The 25,904-nt window shown below is 39.9% G+C and overlaps 1 protein-coding gene and 1 long non-coding RNA gene across 3 annotated transcripts; both read left to right on the top strand.

Moving 5' to 3' along the window:
• Nucleotides 1-8,651: 8,651 nt before the first annotated feature.
• Nucleotides 8,652-13,002, top strand: LOC140809171 (uncharacterized). The gene is made up of 6 exons (XM_073166666.1): nt 8,652-8,778; nt 9,055-9,795; nt 10,123-10,517; nt 11,034-11,882; nt 12,501-12,838; nt 12,999-13,002. The coding sequence occupies exons 1-6, from the start codon at nt 8,652-8,654 to the stop codon at nt 13,000-13,002; spliced, it is 2,454 nt and encodes an 817-aa protein (XP_073022767.1).
• Nucleotides 13,003-13,005: 3 nt separating this feature from the next.
• Nucleotides 13,006-15,092, top strand: LOC140810833 (uncharacterized). Of its 2 annotated transcripts, none has more exons than XR_012113311.1 (3): nt 13,006-13,132; nt 14,212-14,271; nt 14,862-15,092. It is a non-coding gene; the product is annotated as an uncharacterized lncRNA (long non-coding RNA). The 2 variants fall into 2 exon arrangements; XR_012113312.1 differs by lacking the exon at nt 13,006-13,132 and adding an exon at nt 13,588-13,685.
• The last annotated feature ends 10,812 nt before the right edge of the window (nt 15,093-25,904 follow it).

The following is a 25,904-nucleotide window of genomic DNA, read 5'->3' as shown; positions in this document are numbered from 1 at the left end:
GGATTCCGGCAACAAAAAAAATTTTTTTTTTTTTATTTAAAAACTGGAAGTTTCGGGCAGCCCTCGGGCAGCCCCGAAAAATTATTATTATTTTTTTTTTTGTTTCAAAATTTCGGTCCTTGCATATTCTATGCACAAAAATTCTCAAGCGGTTAGAAATCGATCTCAACACAATATTATGCAAATATCACACAAAAACGTAACCTTAGCTCTGATACCACTTGAAAGCGGACCGGTTACGGTGGCCGGAAACGCAACGGAAGCAAAAATTTTAAATTTTTAGAGCAAAATTTCGGCCACCCCTTATTTGTGCAATATTTACATTCAAACACCATAATACATACATAGGGTGTTCAAGTGATTTACCTATCAACCCCTTAGAGTTGATGAATGGCACCAACTAAAGTATAAATACTTTAGCTCTTCTTGGTTGAAAAATCTACAAGCTTCCACCTCCAATCCTCCAAGAATTAGGCCCACCACAAGCTATGTAAACCCCTTCAAGTTTTGCACTAGAAAAACTTGAAGATTTTTCAAAGAGAAGATTTTATTCTCCAAGAAATGAAGAACAAAAGAGAAGAAAAATATGGAGAGAAAATCCCTTCCAATTTTCGGCCAAGTGATGTGTTAGGGAGAGTGGGAGAATAGCCTAGGTATTGTGAAAAGTTGTCTCTCAAAAGTTGCATGCCTTTTGAATATTTTAATAAAAAGTAATCAAGGCTCTTCATCTCCCAAACATGCAATCCCTACATGTCTCACTTATATATTATATGGTTTTTAACACATTAAAAACCATAGACTAAATTTTTTATTATCTCAAACACATTTGAGATTAATTAAATATTACTTGATTTTACTCAAGTCCCACTAGTTACATAATTATTTAAATTGAGCTCTACAAGACTCAATATTATTTAATTAATTCAACACTTGAATTAATTTAATTATTTAGACTCTACTAGGTCCACTAGTGTTTAATTAATTCAACACTTGAATTAATTTAATTTAGTCCACAATAATGTTTATGAAAATCACAATTTTCAACTATATTATTTACTTGGCCAAATTTTAATCTTAGGAACACTTCCATAAATTAAAATTTATATTTCTCTCTTAGAAGTCATACTTCTATTTTCTTTACGCTTATAAACACATTTATAAGCCGTTCAACACATTGAACTATTTTACTTCTCTTCGGGATTTACAAAGCAAGTACTTGTGTGGCCCTCAATGGTTCATTGATACAACTAGCCGTGGGTTCACATCTCTATGTGATTCGGACTAAGCATGTCCTTATTCGAGCATACCCCAATTGCTCCATTCTTACTTATCAACTCCTTGATAGTAAGAACGTCAGAACTCAAGTCTGATAGTACCCAACCAATCACGTTAAACGCCTAGCAGCATCGCTTACGTTATTCCCTAGGTATCACATGATAGTGCCTGCAAGAACCATTCAATTATGGTTAGCGTACAGTACGGTCCCTTCAACTCATATATCCCGACCGATTCGACAACTATTGGTCTATCGAGAGTTGTCAATGAATCGATACTATGTGTCATGTTGTGGTTGCATCGATGGTGTAATCTATGAAACCCCTTTCATAATTACCATCATAATCTGATCAGAGATTTCAACCCACACATACATGAAAAACACATAGGATATCCATACCCGTAGGTAAGCGGTGAATCCCCGGCTACAATGCATCGACTCCTATATGTTTCGCCGTAACACCCAACCTTGCCACCTGATGACCCCATAAGAGTCGGTAAACAAGTCAAAGTGAAACGCTAGCATATAGAGTCTCAATGTTGTCCCGGGTCATAAGGACTAATGGTGTACAACCATAAACTAGGACTTTTCCACTCGATAAGTGAGAACCACTTGGAAAGTCCTTTATAGAGGGTTGTTCAGTGCACTCTACCAGGAGCACCTATCTGCATGCTCGGACATCACAATGTCCCCTACCAATGAAACATGGTACTCACATCGCAGATACTAGTCTCTAACTCGAGCGGCCTTTATCCTTCTTAGTGGCGGCTGAATCGACTAGGAACGGTTTAGAATATACAGTATTCCAAATATGAGTTTCATGATACTCATCATATGAGCATCTCATATTCTTTCTACTATTTGTATATTCAAGGACTTTATCTATGCAACAAGCATGGGTATAAAGATAAAGATGCGCCAAATTAATAAATTGAAATATTATTAAAATAAAGATCGTTTATACAAAGAGTTTCATTGTGAACAGTCGGCCAACACTTGGCTCGACGTGCACCTACTCTAACATTTTTATCTTGGTAACAATTTGGTGTCATGGTATAGTAGAAAGCAAAATTGTTTGTCTTTGTCCACTGCTGAATCTGAGTATGTCGCAGCCGCTAGTTGCTGCTCACAACTTCTGTGGATGAATCAAATGATTAAAGATTATGGACTCAACAGTGACACCTTAATTGTATACTGCGACAATTCAAGTGTAATTGATATTTCAAAAAATCCAGTGCAACACTCTCGAACGAAACACATTGACATTAGACATCATTTTATTCGAGATTTCTGGCGCTTTCGATTTATCTGAAGGAAAAGGGTATGATTCGAATGGAATTTGTTGGAACTGAGAACCAACTGGCTGATATCTTTACAAAACCATTGGATTTTGAGAGATTTTCCAATCTTAGGAAGTCTCTCAGCTTGTGTACACAATGATCACTCACGGATGTTGTCCTCGGTGTTACAACACCTGTGGACAACACTCAGCATGCATGTGTATTTTATTTTTAGGATGCTAGACATATTGCATACATCTTGTTTTGTGTGAAGCCTGTACAAGTGAAGGATACTGAATGGTGCACTCTCAGTTGTGAATCAAACTTTCTATCGAAATTCTCTAAAGTATGGAGTGTGCTCAATCTAAGTCGTAAAGCTGTTGAGGATGTTCATGTACTACATGATCTTGTCCAATATAGACAATGACTTAGAAAATTCTTGAGCAATAAGGCGAAAAATAGAAAGAGGAGAAGAATAAAAAAAAATGGAACAAAAACATTGTTTAGAAGAAAATGGAAAAAGCTACCTAGAGGAGTCTAATGAAGACCGTTCTTCTAGTGTGGGAGCTACCACTTCTAAGTCAAAATCCAGATGGAAAAAGCTACCTAGAGGAGTCCCATGAAGACCGTTCCTCTAGAGTGGGAGCTACCATGTCTGAAATAAAAATGTTTAAGAAAGTTTGAGTCCAACCTGTGAGTGTTGCCAAGAGGTGTTGCCAACACCTAACTACAGACTGATCACAGTTTGATCACATGCGTGTATATTTCATTTTTGATCATATTTTAGGCATAAATTTAAGGCATTCATACTACTGCTTTGTGAATTCATCATGTCCAGTGGGCTACCAGCTTTTAATTCATGAAACTCGAAAAATAACCTAACCAACTTAATTTTGAAATACCTTGATATCTAACGGTTAGTGGGGTTAATTCGATGTGGCGTTTCATCCTGCCTGATCTTCTTGAAAGAATGATTACACTGTCTCAGAAAGTTACCGTTGGAGGGGTGTGCTTAAATATTTAGGGATAAATAAGGAACAACTTTACGGCTTACTATTTTCCCTCATATTCTAAAATCTCTCCAACCCTAACTATTTTTTTTCTTTTTCGCGCAAAAGTATCTGTGTTCTTCGTAAATTTCTGTCTTCTTTGAACTTCCCTACTTTGTTGTTCTTTATTTCGCAGATGGCTGGCTTTGATCCTCAAGACATTAGGAGTGAAATGGCTGCGAGCATGGGCAACAAATCACCTGACACAACACCCACAGCCGCAACCGATGTTGTGGGCATGTAAATTGTGGGTGTACCAGAAGAACCAATCCCGCTGGAAATGATCGCTCCTGGTGAACCTGGGAACGAAATCAATGTCGAGGATCCCCCAAATTTTGAGGCCGTGAATAGAGCCTTTCCCCCTGCACCTATGCGCCGAAGGTCGAAAAGACAAGCAAGGTTCGATCCTGACTTTGTCCCTACCAAGAAACCAAGGGCATCCACCGTCCCATTTATTCTGGACCCTGATTTCTCATCTGGAGACGACTCCAATGATGATGATTTTGAGTTGGTGGCTCGCCCCAAACCAACTGTTGCTGCTAAGGAATCTGGTTCTACTTCTGGTAGTCAAAAGCCAAACCCCATCACGGACTCTCATGAAGCTACAGAAGAACAATCTCCTGGTGAACCTGAAGATGATGACCAATCTTTGGCTGAGTTTCTTGCTCAGCTCAAAGAAGATAAGGCCGCCCGAAAACAAATGGCTAAGGAGGATGAACCTGACTCGGAAATGTTGAAGGAATTCGAGCAAAACCGGCCTGGTGCCTCTGATGACTCCTCCTCATCGTCTGTATCTGACTTTGAATCTGAGGAACAAGGTGATGATGCATCTGAGGACATGGACTCTGAATCTAGTGAATCTTTTGAAGATGATGTTGTTCCTGCTGCCGGTGTTGAGGAAGATGTTGCCAACACTGTGCAACACACTGACTCTGCTGATTACGATCTGAGTAAGTCCTTCTCTCCCAAATTTTATTCTGAAGATGCCTTGGCGTTGTGGCCGCTGTTTGTTCAGAGAGAGTTGGTTGAGGAGAAAAATATTGATGTCACTGCCTATGGGAAATACAACCTGGTTGAGTTTCTCAAAAACAGAAAGTTGCTATCCACAGTCACCACTGTTATGCCCTACTGTCGCCGTGTGGTGTTAGAATTCTACTGTAATCTTCTGCGCAGTGTTGGACATGAGGAATCGGTGAAGTGTGGGAGAGTGTTTGTTCGGGATCATATCTACAAGTTCTCCCCGTCGGTGATCAATGAATTCTACAACACTCCGGATCTTGAGGAAGCTGACGAGGAGCTTGACATACATGATGTCACCTCTGTGCTCACTGGAGGTGTGATCCAAGTATTCCCCGACTATCCCAAGAAGCTGAGCGCTGCTAATCTCACTTCCTTCTACTCTGTCCTACATAAGACCTCCATTTGGAATTGGACCCCGTCGACAAATTCCACCACTGTGACCAGATCTCAAGCCCTGGTTTTGTTTAATATTGGCACTGGAAGGGCCTTTAATTTTGGGAGGTTGGTGTTCAGGACAACATTACAATATGCTGAAGGGGACTTGAAGATGACTAAGCTACCATATCCCTCACTGATCTATGGGATCTTGGAGTCTCAAGGGTTCATTGGGGATATTGATGAAGATCTCTGCCCTGTTAGAGACTCCCTGAAGATTTCTTCTGTGTATTTTAAAGGCAACAGACAGATTGATCTGCCTTGGGTGACTTCCAGTGTTGCTCCGGATGTTGGCAACACTACTGATGCAACATCGGAATCTCTGCCTGACTTGACTAGCCTGCCCCCTGCACCTCATCCTGGTTATGTTACATTATCTCTCTCCTACATTCGCGAGCAGATTGCCTATGGTCGGCAACAGATTGCAAATGCCAAAGAGACCATTGATCATTACGAACATCAAGTGGCAGATTATGAGCTTCTACTTGCTGCGAGTATCCATTCTGGACAAAAAGGGGGAGATAATACAGCCGGCACCGACTGATGATGATGATGATAGCAGTAACAATGGAGAATGAGAGTTTGAGATAGTTTGAGTTTTTTCCTTGATGGCTGTAGTTTTTTTTTATGGCTGTAGTTATTATTAAGTATTTTCATTTTCTCTGATGTTAACTTCCCCTAATTAATGAACTGTTTTTCGATGTTGTGATTCGAGTGCTGTAACATCTAACATACAACACTGATGCTTGATTTCAGGAAAGGTTTACCGGTCGAATTCAGTGGGAGTCAACTAAAGTTGGCTGATTTATTGATCGACTAATTCAGGGGGAGTTGAGCTGTATAACTATGTTGGGGTGTTTTGTCCAGAAAGGAAAAAAGGGGGAGATTGAAAGGAATTAAATTCCTTGATATAATTTCCTTATTAATATCTCTAATGTTTTGCCTTTCTAGACTTGAGAATAATCTCTAATTTATGATGCGATCTCGTGTAGATTTGGGAGTCATAATATCTTTAATATATGGAATCTTATATCTTTAAGATATGAGATCTTTTAAGGAGTTTTTTTCTAATAAAACTCTGTGTGTGTTTTAATAGGAGAGACGGGTGTAAAAGGAGTGAGTGACATACGAAGGAGTTTGAAGAGTTTTTCGAGACTGTAGCCATCTTGTGATTGATAACTTGTTGCTGTGAAGTGCTGCCAACATCCGAAGACAACACCTAATCATGGTGTTGATTAGTGTGTTGAGTGTTGAAGTTTTTTTTTCACTTCTCAGTTGATGCATCCTATATAGTTTTGTTATACGGTTTGTTAAAGGTTTAGGATGCAATTTTTTACTCGCCTTTATAAGGGAGTTGTTTGATTCTTTCACTAGTATTGGTTTTTGTAAACTTACAAGTTTTTCTAGTGAATTATTTTGCCCTGAGGCACCACACAAGTATTTTGTAATGCCTGAAGTAATATCACAAGTTGTTGATTTAGTAATGTGAGATTACTAAATAATTAACATTTTTTTTAAGAGAGAAATATGACATATGTTGGTCATATGAAGTCCAAATAAGTTGATATTTGGTTATAACGTAGAAAACTCAAAGATATAGAAGTTTCATGTTTTGAGTTTTGGAAAATTTGATCGTTTGACTGGTCCAAAGAGATATACCGATGTTAAAATGTTAAATAGTATATATTATATTATATTATATTATTAATATAATATAATATAATATTAAAAAAAAAAGAAATGCATTGAGACCGAACTCGGCAAGGAGACAGACGTGAGGTGAGAGGTGAGAGGAAAATAGAATTTCGATTTTATTTTCGATCGTGCGATTTATCGGTTTATCCAATCGACGAACCGACTTCAGTTTTGGAATCGTTGACACGAGGTCTTCGATTTGAGGTATAAATTTTATAGTTTTGGTGATGTTTGAAATTCGTCGATTTCTAGAATAAATCCGATAAATTGTTAAATCATACTGAAATTGAATATTTTTGAGTACTGTATGATTTTAATGAAGTAGAGAAGATTATTGTGTTGTTGTTTTGAATTATTCCTAATTTATTATAATTAGGGATTTTTAATCGTTGGATTGAGATTGGAGAGTTGTTTGTCAGTTGTTATTAATTGTGATTATATATTTGGAGTCTACGAAGAATAGGCTACACGTTGATATAAAGTTTTCGTAATTTGACGGATGTTGTAAAATAGCCAATTATTTGAAGTTAATTAATTAGGGTGTATTTGATGGTAGTATTGTGAATTAAATACACCAGAATATTAAATTGTTGAGCGATAATAATTTATAATCGAGTTTTATATTTTGTTGAATTAATTGTTGTTGGGCTATTTGATGTTATATATTGAGGCTGTTATAACTGTGTTGATATGGTGACAATAATCTGATAATTATTGTTGAATTATTTAGATACGTCACAAGCCTCGGGATCAAAGAAATAGCCAGATTTTATATATACTCGATTATCAGATACGTGTTGACGTACGAGCATATGTTGTTAATGTTTAGTATTGATGAATACTATTGCGTTGAACGATGATAAATCACCGGAATTGGGTGATTTGATATTATATTTGTTGTTGTTTATTATTGTTGATATTGTTGACTATCGTTGTTGGGAGACTTCTCGTTGATGTTGTCACGTTGATGTTGTTCGTTCAACGATATTGTTGTTGCCGGTGTTGGGGTGCGACGTATCGTTGATGTTGTTATTCATTCGACGACATTGCTGTCGCCGGTGTTGGGGTGCGACGTATCGTCGATGTTGTTGTTCGTTCGACGATATTGCTGTCGCCGGTGTTGGGGTGCGACGTATCGTCGATGTTGTTGTTCGTTCGACGATATTGCTGTCGCCGGAGTTGGGGTGCGACGTATCGTCGATGTTATTGTTGCAGTGTGATGTTGTTGAGGTTGTTGATGGCTGATTGTACAGAAACGGCAAAGGGGGTATTTCTGTTATCATTCAGTTATATCTTACGTTGTTGTTAATATAACTGTTATGTATTACGAGGATGATTGTTGTATATGCTCACCCTTTGGGGGCTGTTTCTGTTGGACAGGTTACAGGACTATGCGTGAGACAGGATAGTGGTGAAGGACTAGGTGTGTCTAGTCAAACAGTCCTGTAGTTGATAGTAGATAGAGACAGTATATCTTATTGTCTTATTTGAGTTGTATGTGTGTATTTATTATACTGTTTCTGCTACACTGACGTAGATAGTGTGGTGATTGCACTATTTTGTCGTATACGCATTATATTATTACGTCGTCGAAAAGAAAATTTTTATGCATATGACGTCACATGTTGCATGATTACGTGGCGAGGTTTGGGGCGCCACAGTTGGTGGTATCAGAGCATATGTTTGATGTCTGGGATGGTTAGGAGTTGGGTTTGTGATGACGGAGTTGGATGACGATATTATCTGCGTGTGTCTGTGCATTTGACTTGTTATTGATTATTTCTCGATGTGATTGATTGTTTTTTAGTTGCATGTGCTTTCGTGTGAAAGGTGTGATGATGATGAGTACTGGATTGTAATTGTTAAATGTTATGATTAACAATTTGATTTCCAGTGATGGCAGCTAGAGAACAGGTACATCCACGCGAAGAAACGAACGAGGTTGACAGTGGGTTTGGTCAGATGAATCCATTTCCACCTCCTCCTATGGGACAGACACCTGCAGATCAGCCTTTATTACCTGGTGAGTTGACTTTGGCATAGTTCAGCAGTTATTTTTCACCGAGATTTGATAGTTCTGAGACTAGTGAGCGAGCAGAGGAGTGGATTGAGAGGATAGAGCAGATATTTGTGACCGCTCCGTGTGCTAGGTCGGCTTGGTTGCGATTGGCTACATTTCAGCTTTCGAGGAATGTACTGTTGTGGTGGCAGACGACTGAGGCCGGATTGAGAGCTCAGGGCCGTACTGTTGATTGGGATGTGTTTCGATCTCGTTTTCTTGATAAATACTTTTCTATAGCACCCAGACAGAAGAAAGAGAAAGAATTCGAGGATTTGAGACAGGGTAGTATGTCTGTTGCTGAATATGAGTCTCGGTATTCTGCATTGCTGAAATATGTGCCACATATTGCTACAAATGTTCATGCTAAGATGAGGCACTTCTTGAAAGGGTTGAAGTTAGAGTTATTTGATCGTGTGCAATCAAATAACCCGATATCATTTGAGGATGCAGTGACGAGGGCAGAGATGGCTGAGTTGGTGATGCAGGAGTATGGGGCTCAGGGACGATTATCAGAGCCGACTAGGGAGTCATTGCGACCACAGGGACAATCTTTTAAATATCATAATGGTTCATCTTCTTCATCCTCATCTGGGAAGCGCCGATTTGATTCACGACGTGTTGAGAGTCGTGGGAGCAGTTCTCAGTCTGTTCAGGGGCAGAGAGGGGAGTCCAGAGCAGTGAGATGTTTTCGTTGTGGGGGACCTCATCTGATCAGAGATTGTACACAGACCGAGATCACCTGTTTTGAGTGTGGCGGTGTTGGTCATCTGGCGAGACAGTGTCCTAGTCGTGAGGGGCAGCGAGAGCCTAGGAGTGCTAGAGGTAGATCCTCAGAGAGAGGAGGACGACAGCCTCGTCAGTTTACACCACGACCTTCTGGAGGACAGCCACGTATGCAGGGAGCTGGTCCGCCTCAGGCACATGTGTATGCTTTGACACGAGAGCAGGCAGAGGAGGCACGAGAGGAGATGATAGCGGGTAAGTGTTATTTATGTTCTTATCCTGCTTATATTCTTATTGATACTGGTGCCTCGCATACTTTCATATCGAAGAGGTTTGTGGTTGAGCATCATATGCGCTCGTCTCCATTGTCTATGCCTCTTTCTGTTTCGACACCTTCTGGAGTTGATATATCAGTTGTATCTATGATATCAGATGGCATTATTTCTTATGAGGGCTATGAGCTGAGATCTGATATGATTATTCTAGAGATGACTGATTTTGATTGTATTGTGGGAATTAATGTGCTGAGGAGATATTGTGCGACAGTTGATTGTTATCAGCGGGTGGTATATTTTTATACAGATGAGAAAGAACGTTGGACATTTTATGGGAAGGGTTCTCGTCCCCATGTTCCGTTGGTATCTGCCATCCGGATGTCTCGGTTATTGGAGCATGGGCATGAGGGTTATCTTATTTATGCTGTAGATGTGACAGAGAAGAAGAAAGAGGTGGGAATAGAGGACATACCTATAATTGCTGAGTTTGCCGATGTATTTCCTGATGAGATTCCAGGCTTCCCACCAGCTCGTGAGGTGGAGTTTGGGATCGAGTTGATGCCAGGTACTTCCCCTATTTCTCGTACTCCTTACAGAATGGCACCAGCAGAGTTGAGAGAGTTGAAAGCCCAGTTGCAGGACTTGCTGGACAAGGGATACATTCGCCCTAGTGTATCGCCTTGGGGTGCACCAGTCTTATTTGTGAGAAAGAAAGATGGAACGATGCGGCTTTGTATTGACTATCGACAGCTGAATAAGGTAATGATTAAGAATAAATATCCCCTCCCTCGTATTGATGATTTGTTTGATCAGTTACAGGGAACCTCGGTATATTCGAAGATTGATTTGAGGTCAGGATATCATCAGATACGGGTTAGAGAGGAGGATATTCAGAAGACAGCATTCAGGACCAGATATGGGCATTACGAGTTTTTAGTTATGCCGTTTGGGTTGACGAATGCTCCAGCTGTGTTCATGAGTTTGATGAATAGGATATTTCAGCCTTATCTCGATCGATTTGTTATTGTGTTTATTGATGATATATTGATATATTCCAGGAGCGAGGCTGAGCATGCAGGGCACTTGCGTTCAGTGTTACATGTGTTGCGAGATAGACAGTTGTATGCCAAACTCAGTAAGTGTGAGTTTTGGTTGGATCGAGTGGTCTTCTTGGGTCATGTTATATCGAGAGATGGGATTTCTGTTGATCCAACGAAGGTCGAAGCCGTGTTACAGTGGTCTTCACCTACATCTGTACCTGAGATTCGTAGTTTCTTGGGTTTAGCAGGTTATTATCGTCGATTTATCGAGGGATTTTCAAAGATTGCTAGATATTTGACACAGTTGACCCAGAAAGGTGTGCGATTTCACTGGTCTGAAGCATGTGAGAGGAGTTTTCAAGAGTTGAAACACCGACTGACGACTGCACCGGTGTTATCAATCCCTACAGAAAATGAGAGGTTTGTTGTTTATACTGATGCATCATTACATGGTTTGGGATGTGTTTTGATGCAGGATCGACATGTTGTGGCATATGCTTCAAGACAACTGAAACCACACGAAACAAGGTACCCCGTGCATGACTTGGAGTTGGCAGCCATTATCTTCGCCTTGAAGATATGGCGACATTATTTATACGGTACCTCGTTTACGATTTATACTGATCATAAGAGCTTGAGATTTTTGTTTACTCAGACAGAGTTGAATATGAGACAGAGGCGATGGTTAGATTTGCCGAAGGATTATGATTGTGAGATTGAATATCATCCTGGTCGAGCCAATCTTACAGCTGATGCATTGAACCGTAAAGTGAGTTGTACTGCAGAGGATGTCAGTCGCTTATCAGCTATGATGATGTCTTGTTGTTCCTTGGGATATGATTTTGATATCTCGACGACTCCTATCCAGGTATCTACCTTATTAGCTGAACCTGATATATATGGTTGTATTCGTGATGCACAGATGACAGATGAGAGAGTTCAGCGATGGAGGGAGTTAGTGTCTCAGAAACAAGATACTCGTTTTAGAGTGGCTGATGATGGCAGTTTGAGGATGAATGATAGATGGGTAGTTCCTGATATATCTGAGTTGCGCCAGGGCCTGTTGCGGCGTGCACATTGTAGTCGATATTCTATCCACCCTGGTGGCAAGAAGATGTATAAGGATCTACGCTCTCAGTTTTGGTGGAAAGGAATGAAACGTGATGTGATTGATTTTGTACGTCGATGTCTCAATTGTCAACAAATCAAAGCTGAGAGGAGAAGGCCGGGAGGTGAATTGAGGAGTTTAGAAGTACCGACTTGGAAATGGGAGCACATATCGATGGATTTTGTGACTCATTTGCCAAGAAGCACTGGAACTATTGATGCTATTTGGGTGATTGTTGATCGATTGACGAAAGTTGCACATTTTATACCCTATAGCATGAGTAGTACGTACTTGACGATGGCACGGTTGTATATACGAGAGATCGTACGGTTGCATGGGATTCCAGTGTCTATTATTTCTGATAGAGATCCTCGATTTACTTCTCATTTTTGGGAAGGATTGCAGACTGCGATGGGGACAGAGTTGAGATTGAGTACAGCTTATCATCCTCAGACAGATGGTCAGACTGAGCGTACTATTCAGACGCTGGAGGATATGTTGCGTGCTTATGTCATGGATTTTAAATCTGGTTGACAGTCATCTATTCCATTGGTGGAGTTTGCGTATAACAATAGTTATCAGAGTAGTATTCAGATGGCTCCATTTGAGGCATTGTATGGGAGATGTTGTAGATCTCCGTTATACTGGGATGATGTTGATCGAGCTGCAGTCACAGGTCCTGATATGATTCATGAGATGGAACAGAAAGTGAAGGTGATACAGCAACGATTGAAAGCAGCTCAAGATAGACAGGCCGCCTATGCCTATAAAAGACGAAGACCTTTAGAGTTTCAGCAGGGCGATCGAGTATTTTTGAAAGTTTCTCCTTTTCGTGGCACAGTGCGATTTGGCATGAAAGGAAAGTTGGCACCGAGGTATGTTGGCCCATATGAGATATTACAGCGGATAGGCACGTTGGCTTATCGATTGGCTCTACCTCCATCTTTATCTGGTATTCATGACGTATTCCATGTGTCGATGTTGCGGAAGTATGAGCCTGACCCTTCACATGTGTTGGATATTTCTGAGGTTCAGTTAGATCCTGAACGGAAGCTTCGTAGTAAGATTATACCGATGGTGAAGGTTCAGTGGGAGCATAGAGGTGTCGAAGAGGCCATTTGGGAGACAGAGCGGCATATGAGGGAGCTCTACCCCTACTTATTCTGATGGTATGACGTATCTTTTATTTATGCATGTTATTACTGTTGTTGATTAATTTCGGGGTCGAAATTCATTCAAGGGGGGTAGAATTGTAATGCCTGAAGTAATATCACAAGTTGTTGATTTAGTAATGTGAGATTACTAAATAATTAACAATTTTTTTAAGAGAGAAATATGACATATGTTGGTCGTATGAAGTCCAAATAAGTTGATATTTGGATATAACGTAGAAAACTCAAAGATATAGAAGTTTCATGTTTTGAGTTTTGGAAAATTTGATCGTTTGACTGGTCCAAAGAGATATACCGATGTTAAAATGTTAAATAGTATATATTATATTATATTATATTATATTATATTATTAATAAAATATAATATAATATTAAAAAAAAAAAGAAATGCATTGAGTCGTTTTGCACCGAACTTGGCGACAGACGTGAGGTGAGAGGTGAGAGGAAAATAGAATTTCGATTTTATTTTCGATCGTGCGATTTATCAGTTTATCCAATCGACGAACCGACTTCAGTTTTGGAATCGTTGACACGAGGTCTTCGATTTGAGGTATAAATTTTATAGTTTTGGTGATGTTTGAAATTCGTCGATTTCTAGAATAAATCCGATAAATTGTTAAACCATACTGAAATTGAATATTGTTGAGTACTGTATGATTTTAATGAAGTAGAGAAGATTATTGTGTTGTTGTTTTGAATTATTCCTAATTTATTATAATTAGGGATTTTTAATCGTTGGATTGAGATTGGAGAGTTGTTTGTCAGTTGTTATTAATTGTGATTATATATTTGGAGTCTACGAAGAATAGGCTACACGTTGATATAAAGTTTTCGTAATTTGACGGATGTTGTAAAATAGCCTATTATTTGAAGTTAATTAATTAGGGTGTATTTGATGGTAGTATTGTGAATTAAATACACCAGAATATTAAATTGTTGAGCGATAATAATTTATAATCGAGTTTTATATTTTGTTGAATTAATTGTTGTTAGGCTATTTGATGTTATATATTGAGGCTGTTATAACTGTGTTGATACGGTGACAATAATCTGATAATTATTGTTGAATTATTTAGATACGTCACAAGCCTCGGGATCAAAGAAATAGCCAGATTTTATATATACTCGATTATCAGGTACGTGTTGACGTACGAGCATATGTTGTTAATGTTTAGTATTGATGAATACTATTGCGTTGAACGATGATAAATCACCGGAATTGGGTGATTTGATATTATATTTGTTGTTGTTTATTATTGTTGATATTGTTGACTATCGTTGTTGGGAGACTTCTCGTTGATGTTGTCACGTTGATGTTGTTCGTTCAACGATATTGTTGTTGCCGGTGTTGGGGTGCGACGTATCGTTGATGTTGTTATTCGTTCGACGATATTGCTGTCGCCGGTGTTGGGGTGCGACGTATCGTCGATGTTGTTGTTCGTTCGACGATATTGCTGTCGCCGGTGTTGGGGTGCGACGTATCGTCGATGTTGTTGTTCGTTCGACGATATTGTTGTCGCCGGAGTTGGGGTGCGACGTATCGTCGATGTTATTGTTGCAGTGTGATGTTGTTGAGGTTGTTGATGGCTGATTGTCCAGAAACGGCAAAGGGGGTATTTCTGTTATCATTCAGTTATATCTTATGTTGTTGTTAATATAACTGTTATGTATTACGAGGATGATTGTTGTATATGCTCACCCTTTGGGGGCTGTTTCTGTTGGACAGGTTACAGGACTATGCGTGAGACAGGATAGTGGTGAAGGACTAGGTGTGTCTAGTCAAACAGTCCTGTAGTTGATAGTAGATAGAGACAGTATATCTTATTGTCTTATTTGAGTTGTATGTGTGTATTTATTATACTGTTTCTGCTACACTGACGTAGATAGTGTGGTGATTGCACTATTTTGTCGTATACGCATTATATTATTACGTCGTCGAAAAGAAAATTTTTATGCATATGACGTCACATGTTGCATGATTACGTGGCGAGGTTTGGGGCGCCACATATTTGATACTTGTGCATAATTTATATCTCATCTCTCTTATTATTATCATTATTCCAGCTACGTATGGGTGTGTTAAAATTATAATTTCCGCTGCATGTTGTCGTGGGTGTTACAACATGTTACGCCTTAAATGCATACAAATCTCGAGGATGAGATTAATGTTTTTAATGCTGTAACATATCCCAAAGTTTTTGTTTTGATGATACCAAAACTTGGCTTAAAAATGTACTAATGTTTTATATTGAGGCATGCAGGAAATTAAGAACAAAGTGACGTTCGGAAGATCCGAAATGTTGTTCGGACGTTCCGAAATATTGCAAATCAGAAGCAAAATAGAAGCTGTTCGGAAGCTGCGATGAGCCAGTTCGGACGGTCCGAAGACGTGATCGGACGTTCCGAACACAAGCAATCAAATCACTTGAATGCGGAGACAAATTGATCTGACTGTTGATTGAGTAAGATTTCGGACGCTACGAAGGACATGATCGGACGCTACGAAGTGTTGAAGATTTCAAATCTCTGGAAACGCGGGAATGTTCGGACGGTACGAACTTGAGTTCGGACCTTCCGAAGCTGGTCATACACTGTCTGAAAGAACCGTTCGGAAGAAACGAAGCTGGATCGGTCCCTCCGAAGCATATGTTCGGACCCTACGAACTCAAGAACGGACGATCCGAAGTCATCCCAAAATTACGGAAATTGATTTCAATCACATCGGACGTTCCGAAGCATAAACAGAAGATCCGAACCTTGGCGTCCAAGACTAGTATAAATAGGCCTTTGAGGATGCATTTTCAAACATCCACTCCACTCTCTCTTGTCTCTTACAAAGCTTTCTACTATCTCTTGTGTGCGTTGATTAAAAGAGTTGTAATATCAAAAGAGTTGTAGAAAAAGAGTGAAAGTAATACTCTCGAGTGGGTTGTAAAGTTCGTGGCTATCCTTGGAGCCCTCAAGGCCAAGTAGACGCATCGAGGCGTGGTTGTAAAAGCTAGCTTGGAGCTCCTAAAGCCAAGTCGATATAGTGATACCTCGATCCTCATCGAGAAGGGGAGACGTAGACGATTCTTCGTCGAACTTCCATAAACATCTCTATCCCTCTTTACTTTACGCATTTACTTTACTACGCATTTATTTTACGCACTTACTTTACGCATTCATTTTATTTGTGATTGTCCATCAAGTCTTCCGCTTGCAATTTTTGCAAACTCGTTTTAAAAACGCTAAAGGGCCTAAAAGAACCTATTCACCCCCCCTTTAGGTTCTTCAAATGGTATCAGAGCAAGGTTTTTCAAAATCTTTTAAAATGGCCAATCTAGCAAGCGAGTATGCCCAAGGACAATCCACAAATCGTCCCCCTCTTTTCAATGGTACTAATTACGGATATTGGAAAAATAGAATATCTCTATACATCCAATCCGTCGATTACGACCTTTGGAAAATAACGGTGAAAGGTCCCTATATCCCCATGAAAACGGTGGATAATAAGGAAATTCCTAAGGGAATGGATGACTTCACCAAGGACGATATGAAACTTATCTCTCAAAATGCTAAAGCTATGAATATTCTTCATTGTTCTCTAGATATGAATGAATACAACCGAATCTCGGCTTGTACCTCCGCCAAAGAGATTTGGGACAAATTGGAGATTTGCCACGAGGGAACCAATCAAGTCAAAGAAACGAAGATAGACCTTCTCCAACTCAAGTACGAGACCTTTGAGATGGAACCCAAGGAGGATATCGATACCATGTTCCGGCGGCTCACCCAAATCATCAATGAGCTTGCCCAACTTGGTGAGAACTACCCAACTAAACAAGTGTGGAGGAGAGCCCTTCGAGCATTACCGGTGGAATGGGATGCAAAGCGCACGGCTATCATTGAATCCAACAAGGGAGATGTGGCATCCTACGACCTTGATCAACTTCATGGGACCCTAAAGACCCATGAACTTGAAGTATCTACCCGGAAGGAGACAAAGAAAGATGACGACAAAGTAAAGGCGAAAGGGATCGCCTTGACCAGTCAACTTGAAGATAGCGACGATGAAGAAATGGCACTCCTCACTAGAAAGTTCAAAAGATTCATGCGGAGTTCCAACTTCAACAAGAAAGACAAAAAGTTTGAGAAGGAAGTGACCTGCTACAACTGTCAACAAAAGGGTCACTATGCAAACGAGTGTCCCTCCAAGAAGAAGGCCGGCAAAGACAAGAAAAAGGCCCTTCTAGCCACGTGGAGCGACAGCGACAACGAAGAGGAGTCTACCCTATGCTTCATGGCGAAGGAAGATCATCTGACCGACTCGGATGACGACGAGGTACCCTCTTACGATGAATTACTCTCCGCTTACACTAGTATGTACAATAAGGCTAAGTCACTTAGAAATGAGAATAAGCAACTTAAAACTGAACTAGAAGCTAGGATGCATGACAACACTAAGCTCAAGACAAACCTAAGAGACTTAGAGAAAGCCTTCAACAAGTTCAATGTGAGTAGCGGTAAACTAGAAAACCTCTTGAGCATGCAAAGGTGTAACTTCGACAAAGGAGGTCTAGGATATGAAAAGAAATCAGTCAACTTCGCTAGTCTTATCGCAAAGGCAAAACCAAGAACACCACCAACATGCACTTACTGTTGTAAGATAGGCCACATAAGACCTAAATGCAAGAAACTTAGACACCAACACAACAAGAATAGTTATTGGAAATGGATCCCCAAATCCCCAACTACTACTAACCTCAAAGGACCCAAAGAAACGGGTACCAACTATCAAACTGTATCTCAACCTTGTAGGGACAAAGGGGAGACAAGTCATCGAGCACTTGGTATCTTGACAGTGGATGCTCTCGACACATGACGGGAGAAAAGAAGTTGCTACAATCCATTCGACCAAAAGAAAAGGGATCGGTGACCTTCGGAGACAACAGCAAAGGGATCATAGAAGGCATCGGCTCAATAGGTATATCTAACTCTACTATTATTGATGATGTAATTCTTGTGAAAGAGCTTAAACATAACCTCCTAAGCATTAGTCAATTGTGCGATAGGGGTTATGAAGTCAAATTCACACCACACGATTGCACTGTATCACTCACAACTGACAAAACCATTAGTTTCAAAGGTTATAGAAGTGAAAATGTTTACAAGGTCGATTTAAAGATTTCATCTTTTTCTAAAATAAAAAGCCTTGTAACATTAAATGTTGATGACAACATTCTTTGGCATAGACGACTTGGTCATGTTGGGATGAGCACCATAGAAAAACTTTTAAAATTTGACCTAGTTTCCGGAATGCCAAAGCTGAATTTAAAATTAGATTCTTTTTGTGATGCTTGTCAACTTGGTAAACATACAAAGGAATCTTTTAAAAATAAAAATTTTGTATCCACTTCTATGCCCCTTGAATTACTTCACCTAGATTTATGTGGTCCCTCGAGGACAACTAGTCTAGGAGGAAAATCTTATGCTTTTGTCATTGTAGATGATTTTTCACGTTTTACTTGGACATTGTTTTTAGCCCACAAAAATGATGCCTTTGATCATTTCAAAATTTTTGTCAAAAAGGTTGAAAATGAGAAAAATCTTTTGATCAAACAAATCCGTAGTGACCACGGAACGGAATTTCAAAATGAAAATTTTTCAATTTTTTGTCAAAGCAAAGGCATTGGTCACAACTTTTCTTGTCCTAGAACTCCTCAACAAAACGGTGTCGTTGAGAGGAAGAATAGGACCCTAGTAGAGATTGCAAGGACCATGCTATGTGAGCATTCTCTACCAAAATATTTTTGGGCTGAAGCAATGAGTTCTGCTTGTTACATCATCAATCGCGTATCAATAAGGCCAATTCTCAAGAAAACTCCATACGAACTATGGAGAGGGAGAAAGCCTAACATTTCTTACTTCCGCGCTTTTGGATCAAAATGCTTCATCCACAACAATGGTAAGGACAACCTGGGTAAGTTCGATGCTAAATCGGACAAAGGTATCTTTCTTGGTTACTCTACTTCTAGCAAAGCATATAGAGTCTTTAATAAACGTACTTTACTAGTTGAAGAATCTATTCATGTCATATTTGATGAAACTAACCCTTGCTTGCCTAGACCTGTTGTTTCTGATGATGATGATATAGATATCCTTGGCGAAAAGTTGGAGTCCACAAGCCTAGATGATGTTCCTAAAGATCAAGAGGACGCACCTCTTCCGAAGGAGTGGACTACACACAAGGATCATCCCATGGACCTCATCATTGGAAGCCCATCGAAGGGAGTATCTACTCGCTCTTCTAATATGTGCAATTATCTTGCTTTTCTTTCTCACATAGAGCCTAAGAACATAGAAGAAGCTTTACTTGATGATTCTTGGATTATTGCTATGCAAGATGAACTAAATGAATTTAGAAGGAATAAAGTTTGGAATCTTGTACCTAGACCCACTGATAGACCTGTCATAGGAACTAAATGGGTATTTAGGAACAAGTTAGATGAGCATGGTACAATCACTAGAAATAAAGCTAGGCTAGTAGCTAAAGGATATAGTCAAGAAGAGGGAATTGATTATGATGAGACTTATGCCCCTGTTGCTAGACTAGAATCCATTCGCATGCTACTTGCTTTTGCTTGCTCTAGAGACTTTAAATTGTTTCAAATGGATGTTAAAAGTGCTTTTCTTAATGGTGATTTGAAAGAAGAAGTGTATGTTGAGCAACCTATTGGTTTTGAAGATGTGCACTTATCTGATTATGTGTATAAACTTGATAAGGCTTTGTATGGTTTGAAACAAGCTCCTAGAGCTTGGTATGAGAAATTATCTACCTTTTTGCTGTCTAATGGTTTTTGTAGGGGTAAAGTTGATATTACCTTATTTACCTTGACTAAAAATAATGATTTGCTGATAGTACAAATATATGTAGATGATATTATTTTTGGTGCTACTAATGAACACTTGTGTAGAGATTTTTCTAAGCTTATGCAGGATCACTTTGAGATGAGCATGATGGGCGAGCTCAACTACTTCCTTGGTCTCCAAATCAAGCAATGCAAGGATGGTTTCTTTGTCAACCAAGGGAAGTACATCAAGGATATGCTAAAAAAGTTTGGGATGGAGTCTTCCAAAGCCTCATCCACACCTATGAGCACGACAGTCAGACTCGACAAAGATGAGGGAGGTAAACCTGTTGACCAAAAGTTATTTCGTAGCATGATTGGCTCCCTACTCTATGCGACTGCTAGTAGACCTGACATTATGTTTAGTGTTTGCTTGTGTGCACGATTTCAATCATGTCCAAAGGAATCACACTTATTCGCCTTAAAACGCATTTTCAAATATCTTTCAAATACTCCAAATCTCGGATTATGGTATTCTAAGAACTCATTTTTCGATTTAAAAGCTTACTGTGATGCCGACTTTGGAGGATATAAGGTGGATAGAAAGAGCACTAGTGGAACTTGTTTCTTTTTGGGAAATTGCTTGGTGTCATGGTTTTCTAAAAAGCAAAACTGTGTTGCACTTTCAACGACCGAGGCCGAGTATATGGCTGCCGGTAGTTGTTGTGCACAAATTCTTTGGATGAAGTATCAATTACTCGACTATGGTGTTACTTTTTCAAAAATTCCAATCTTTTGTGATAATACAAGCACCATATGTCTAACAAAGAATCCAGTTCAACATTCTCGTACTAAACATATTGACATTCGACATCATTTCATTCGTGATCACATTGAGCAAAATGATGTTGAACTTCACTATGTTGACACCAAGAATCAAATTGCTGATATTTTTACAAAACCACTAGATGAATCTACTTTTACTCGTTTGCGTGGTGAACTTGGCATGATTGAGTTGTAAACACTAGTCGAATACTCTCGTACATATTTGTTAAATTGAGGGGGAGTATTATTAATGTGAGCATTATAATGTCGGATAATACAAATTAATTGTATTTATCCATAATTATGGCTCAACATTCATTTATGTGCTAAATATTTTAAATTTTAGGTGTTCCTCATCTTGGCTACTTCGGAATCACCGCTCCTATTCGGATGCTCCGTTTCACCTCGGATCCACCGAACGTGTTCGGATCGTCCGAACCTGACCATAGGTTCCAGAACCTCCGATTCCCTCTTCGGACCATCCGAACACACATCGGATCGTCCGAACTCCTTCCGATGTCATTTAATGTTCGCGCCTTCCCATGCCTGATTGTCAGACTTCGGACCCTCCGTTTACGCTTCGTAGCCTCCGTTGTATGATCGGATTGTCCGATTGTGAATCGGATCGTCCGAACTGATTGCCAGATAACTGTTCCGTTCAAATTCCGGACCTTCCGAACTCATGTTCGGACCGTCCGAACATGGCCTATAAATAGGCGTTCGGATCCTCTGATTTATTTGCTCATTCACTCCTTCTTTCTTTCCCCACACAAAACACTCACTACTCACTATGCCTCCGCGCCGTAACGTAGCTGGCCGAAATGTTCGCCCTCGTCACGGTGCCTTTCATCATGATCTTACCCAACCACCCAATCCTCGTCCTATCCCACCTGAATTCGAAACCCGTAACATTCTGCCTGGTCGTACCCTTCACACCGATTATCTTCGTGCAAATTTCTTTACGTTGATTACTCTTATTGAGTCTCAACGTTGGGGAAACTTCTTTCTACCTTCCGTACCCGATCTCATCTACCCCTCTCTCATACATCAGTTCTATGCGAACTTTTCTTTAGTTCTTGGTGGTGATGACACTCGTGTTGTTACCATTGTTCAGGGTCGGTTCATTTCTTTTTCTACCGCCGACCTCTCCACTTGGTTCGATCTTCCTCGAGACGGACCGAGTGAGTTCTTTTCTCAGTCTTGGACTGAGAATGACCCTACTTTTGATCGAGTCACTGCCTTGACCACCATCTTCGGTCGTCCGCCTACTCCTGCCGATGACCGTCCTCATGCGAAGGACCTTCCTCCTCAGCTTCAGCTTGTTCTGAAGCTCATCACTTCTTCTATTGTTCCTCGCAGTGGAGACCTCTCCACTTGCAAATATCTCGATCTGTACATTCTCTATTATTTAGTCTCCCAGCGTCCTTTTAACCTTCCCCGTTTTCTTATGTACGCCATGGAGTACGCGGCTTCTTCTACTCGCGTCTCTTTTCCGTTTGGCCGGTTCATAAACCGGATTCTCGCTCATTTTGACATTGACTTTACAGATGAAGAATCCTTATCTATTTCTCCCCGCGAGACTATCGACCATGATACTGTTGTTAAGATGGGACTCTCTTGGAATCCCGTCTTATCCTCTTGGGTCATCGACAAGGATCGCATCTTTGCGTCCTATCGTCCGACCGAACACTTTCATGTTCCCTTCGGTCTCCTTCCTCCTCACGTTCAGACGAGAGGATTTCCCGCTGGTCCCCCTACTACGGGTACCACTCCTACCCCTTCGGTTGATATTCCCTCTACATCCCATCAGCGTGTTCCCGACCCTATTAGCACTCTTTTGATGACCATGGATGACCTTCCTCATGGCTTCACTCCGCCTGCTCCCTTTGGACCCTACGATCGGATTTTCGAGTATCTCGAGCGATTGGAGACTCGTTTCGACACTCGTTTCTCCCTTTTGGAGTCTACCTTAGAGCGTCATCATACTGAGACTTCCTCGCGTCTTGATTCCATCGAGGCTGAGATGAGGAGACATAGAGAGTCGCGGGATGCGGATTCTTAGATTATGTTTTTGTTATTTTTGTTTATTTTATCTTTATGCATCATTGTATAAAAGACTTGCATTTATTAGTGGATATTTTACCTGTTTATTTGTCTCTCTTTATGCTTATGTCTTTTTGCTTATCACAAAAAGGGGGAGAATTTATTTGGTTAAAATTGCTATTAAATGGTTATTAAATAAATTCGCCTTAATTCAACCTCTTAGACTTGTTATTTGATTAAGGGGGAGTTATTTAATAATAATTTAGATTATGTTGATTATTGTTTCTCAATTTTTAACCAAGTTTTGTGATCATCAAAAAGGGGGAGATTGTTACGCCTTAAACGCATACAAATCTCGAGGATGAGATTAATGTTTTTAATGCTGTAACATATCCCAAAGTTTTTGTTTTGATGATACCAAAACTTGGCTTAAAAATGTACTAATGTTTTATATTGAGGCATGCAGGAAATTAAGAACAAAGTGACGTTCGGAAGATCCGAAATGTTGTTCGGACGTTCCGAAATATTGCAAATCAGAAGCAAAATAGAAGCTGTTCGGAAGCTGCGATGAGCCAGTTCGGACGGTCCGAAGACGTGATCGGACGTTCCGAACACAAGCAATCAAATCACTTGAATGCGGAGACAAATTGATCTGACTGTTGATTGAGTAAGATTTCGGACGCTACGAAGGACATGATCGGACGCTACGAAGTGTTGAAGATTTCAAATCTCTGGAAACGCGGGAATGTTCGGACGGTACGAACTTGAGTTCGGACCTTCCGAAGCTGGTCATACACTGTCTGAAAGAACCGTTCGGAAGAAACGAAGCTGGATCGGTCCCTCCGAAGCATATGTTCGGACCCTACAAACTCAAGAACGGACGATCCGAAGTCATCCCAAAATTACGGAAATTGATTTCAATCACATCGGACGTTCCGAAGCATAAACAGAAGATCCGAACCTTGGCGTCCAAGACTAGTATAAATAGGCCTTTGAGGATGCATTTTCAAACATCCACTCCACTCTCTCTTGTCTCTTACAAAGCTTTCTACTATCTCTTGTGTGCGTTGATTAAAAGAGTTGTAATATCAAAAGAGTTGTAGAAAAAGAGTGAAAGTAATACTCTCGAGTGGGTTGTAAAGTTCGTGGCTATCCTTGGAGCCCTCAAGGCCAAGTAGACGCATCGAGGCGTGGTTGTAAAAGCTAGCTTGGAGCTCCTAAAGCCAAGTCGATATAGTGATACCTCGATCCTCATCGAGAAGGGGAGACGTAGACGATTCTTCGTCGAACTTCCATAAACATCTCTATCCCTCTTTACTTTACGCATTTACTTTACTACGCATTTATTTTACGCACTTACTTTACGCATTCATTTTATTTGTGATTGTCCATCAAGTCTTCCGCTTGCAATTTTTGCAAACTCGTTTTAAAAACGCTAAAGGGCCTAAAAGAACCTATTCACCCCCCCTTTAGGTTCTTCACAACACCTACGCACAACACCTATATTCTGAAACACACAACATTCACTATCAACTCACACATACACTGTGGAAACAGAACTTTCATAATTAATAAAAAATCAGTGGGCTAAACTTGGTAGGTGGGCTGGGATATAGGTGTGGAAGAAGTAGGCTTTAGTAGTTTAAGTAAAAAAGATTTACGTTGGTAATAAAAAATTTTGGGAGGGGGATAGAACTTCGGATAGACTTACATAGATCCATCTCTGTGATACCCTTGTCCCACATGAGAAATATCAAAGATTTAAAATGAGTTTAAAATGGTTTACAATGGACTTCTATAGCAACTTGAGTTAATCATTTTCGTAAAAGCGAGGACGAATACGAAGTAGTTGCTGTAGGGGCCCATTGTGCAGTCACGCAGGCGCGGGCCCTGGCTCGGGGCATGACAGAATGATATCAGAGCCGGTCACCGGCATGGAACACCGGGAAATAAGTGCTATGCGGGGCAAAGTGCTACGTGCATGGGAGCCACCTCTTGAACCTGCGGGGCAAAGTGCTACATGATGGGAGCCACCTCTAGATTCTCGGTGCTGGTGGTTCGAGGGGTCAGGCCGCGACGAGGACGTCGCGTTCTGAAGGAGGGGTGATTGTGATACCCTCGTCCCACATCAGAAATATCAAAGATTTAAAATGATTTTAAAATGGCTTACAATGGACTTCTAGAGCAACTTGAGTTAATCATTTTCGTAAAAACGAGGATGAATACGAAATAGTTGCTGTAGGGGCCCATTGTGCAGTCACGCAGGCGTGGGCCCGAGCTCGGGGCGTGACAATCTCTGTAAACACACGAATTCTCAAGTTAAATTTTCACTACTTACTACTATGATAATATTTCATCTTTAATTTAAATTCTAATCACTTAATTTAAAAAAAAAATGTTGTTTAACTGAATCCTTAAATGCATGAAATAAAGCAAAGCTCTCAAAATCCTATATCCCAAAATATATGAAGTGTTGTAATTGGTTATTCTTACGATAACTTTTAAATTCGAAAGAAATTGATCTTTGTTAGTGCGCATTAGTTCATTCACCCGCGCTATAAAGTGCTTTACCAATTTAACAAATTGTACGAGAGAGGGTGTCCTTGATCTGTATAATACATGTGCATGGCTTGCAGCAAACTTTATTCGAATTTTGTAATTGTGATCGTTACAAAATATATAAATTGTAGATTCAACGACTTGATTCTTTCAAGTTTACAAACCGATATGCTAATTAAATTGCACACTTTCATTTGGTCATCGTTTAATCTAATAATGTAGTTTCTTGTTCCATTTTTTAATCCATATCGTCTTTGAAAGTGTTTGAGTTTATATTTTGTCATTCGGTTCAACCAAATAAATTATATAAAACACCATTTCGAAATAAACAAGATTCAATAAATACTTCACGTACTGGATTTTATATAAATATAAAATTTAGTTAAAAACATGAAATTTCTGGATAACACTGCATTTTTGTTGGTGTCGGATTAGAGTTTAGAAGAGGTAAATAAATTCTTTTAAATATTGTGCCGAGTAACGAACCTAATACCGCGAAAAACAACATGAAA

This window comes from Primulina eburnea, chromosome 13 (genome assembly GCF_022965805.1).
Source record: "Primulina eburnea isolate SZY01 chromosome 13, ASM2296580v1, whole genome shotgun sequence".
In the NCBI taxonomy this organism is placed as follows: Eukaryota; Viridiplantae; Streptophyta; class Magnoliopsida; order Lamiales; family Gesneriaceae; genus Primulina; species Primulina eburnea.
The sequence above is the reverse complement of the archived record's forward strand: the minus strand, read 5'-3'. Positions and strand labels throughout refer to the sequence as shown.

Bases quoted from the DNA above. Each gene is read 5' to 3' on its own strand.
- LOC140809171 (XM_073166666.1), top strand. From the start codon at position 8,652: ATGGCAGCTAGAGAACAGGTACATCCACGCGAAGAAACGAACGAGGTT. The intron at 8,779-9,054 runs GTGAGTTGACTT...ACTTTTCTATAG, and splicing joins AGATCAGCCTTTATTACCTG to CACCCAGACAGAAGAAAGAG. The intron at 10,518-11,033 runs GTGAGAAAGAAA...GATCCAACGAAG, and splicing joins GGGGTGCACCAGTCTTATTT to GTCGAAGCCGTGTTACAGTG.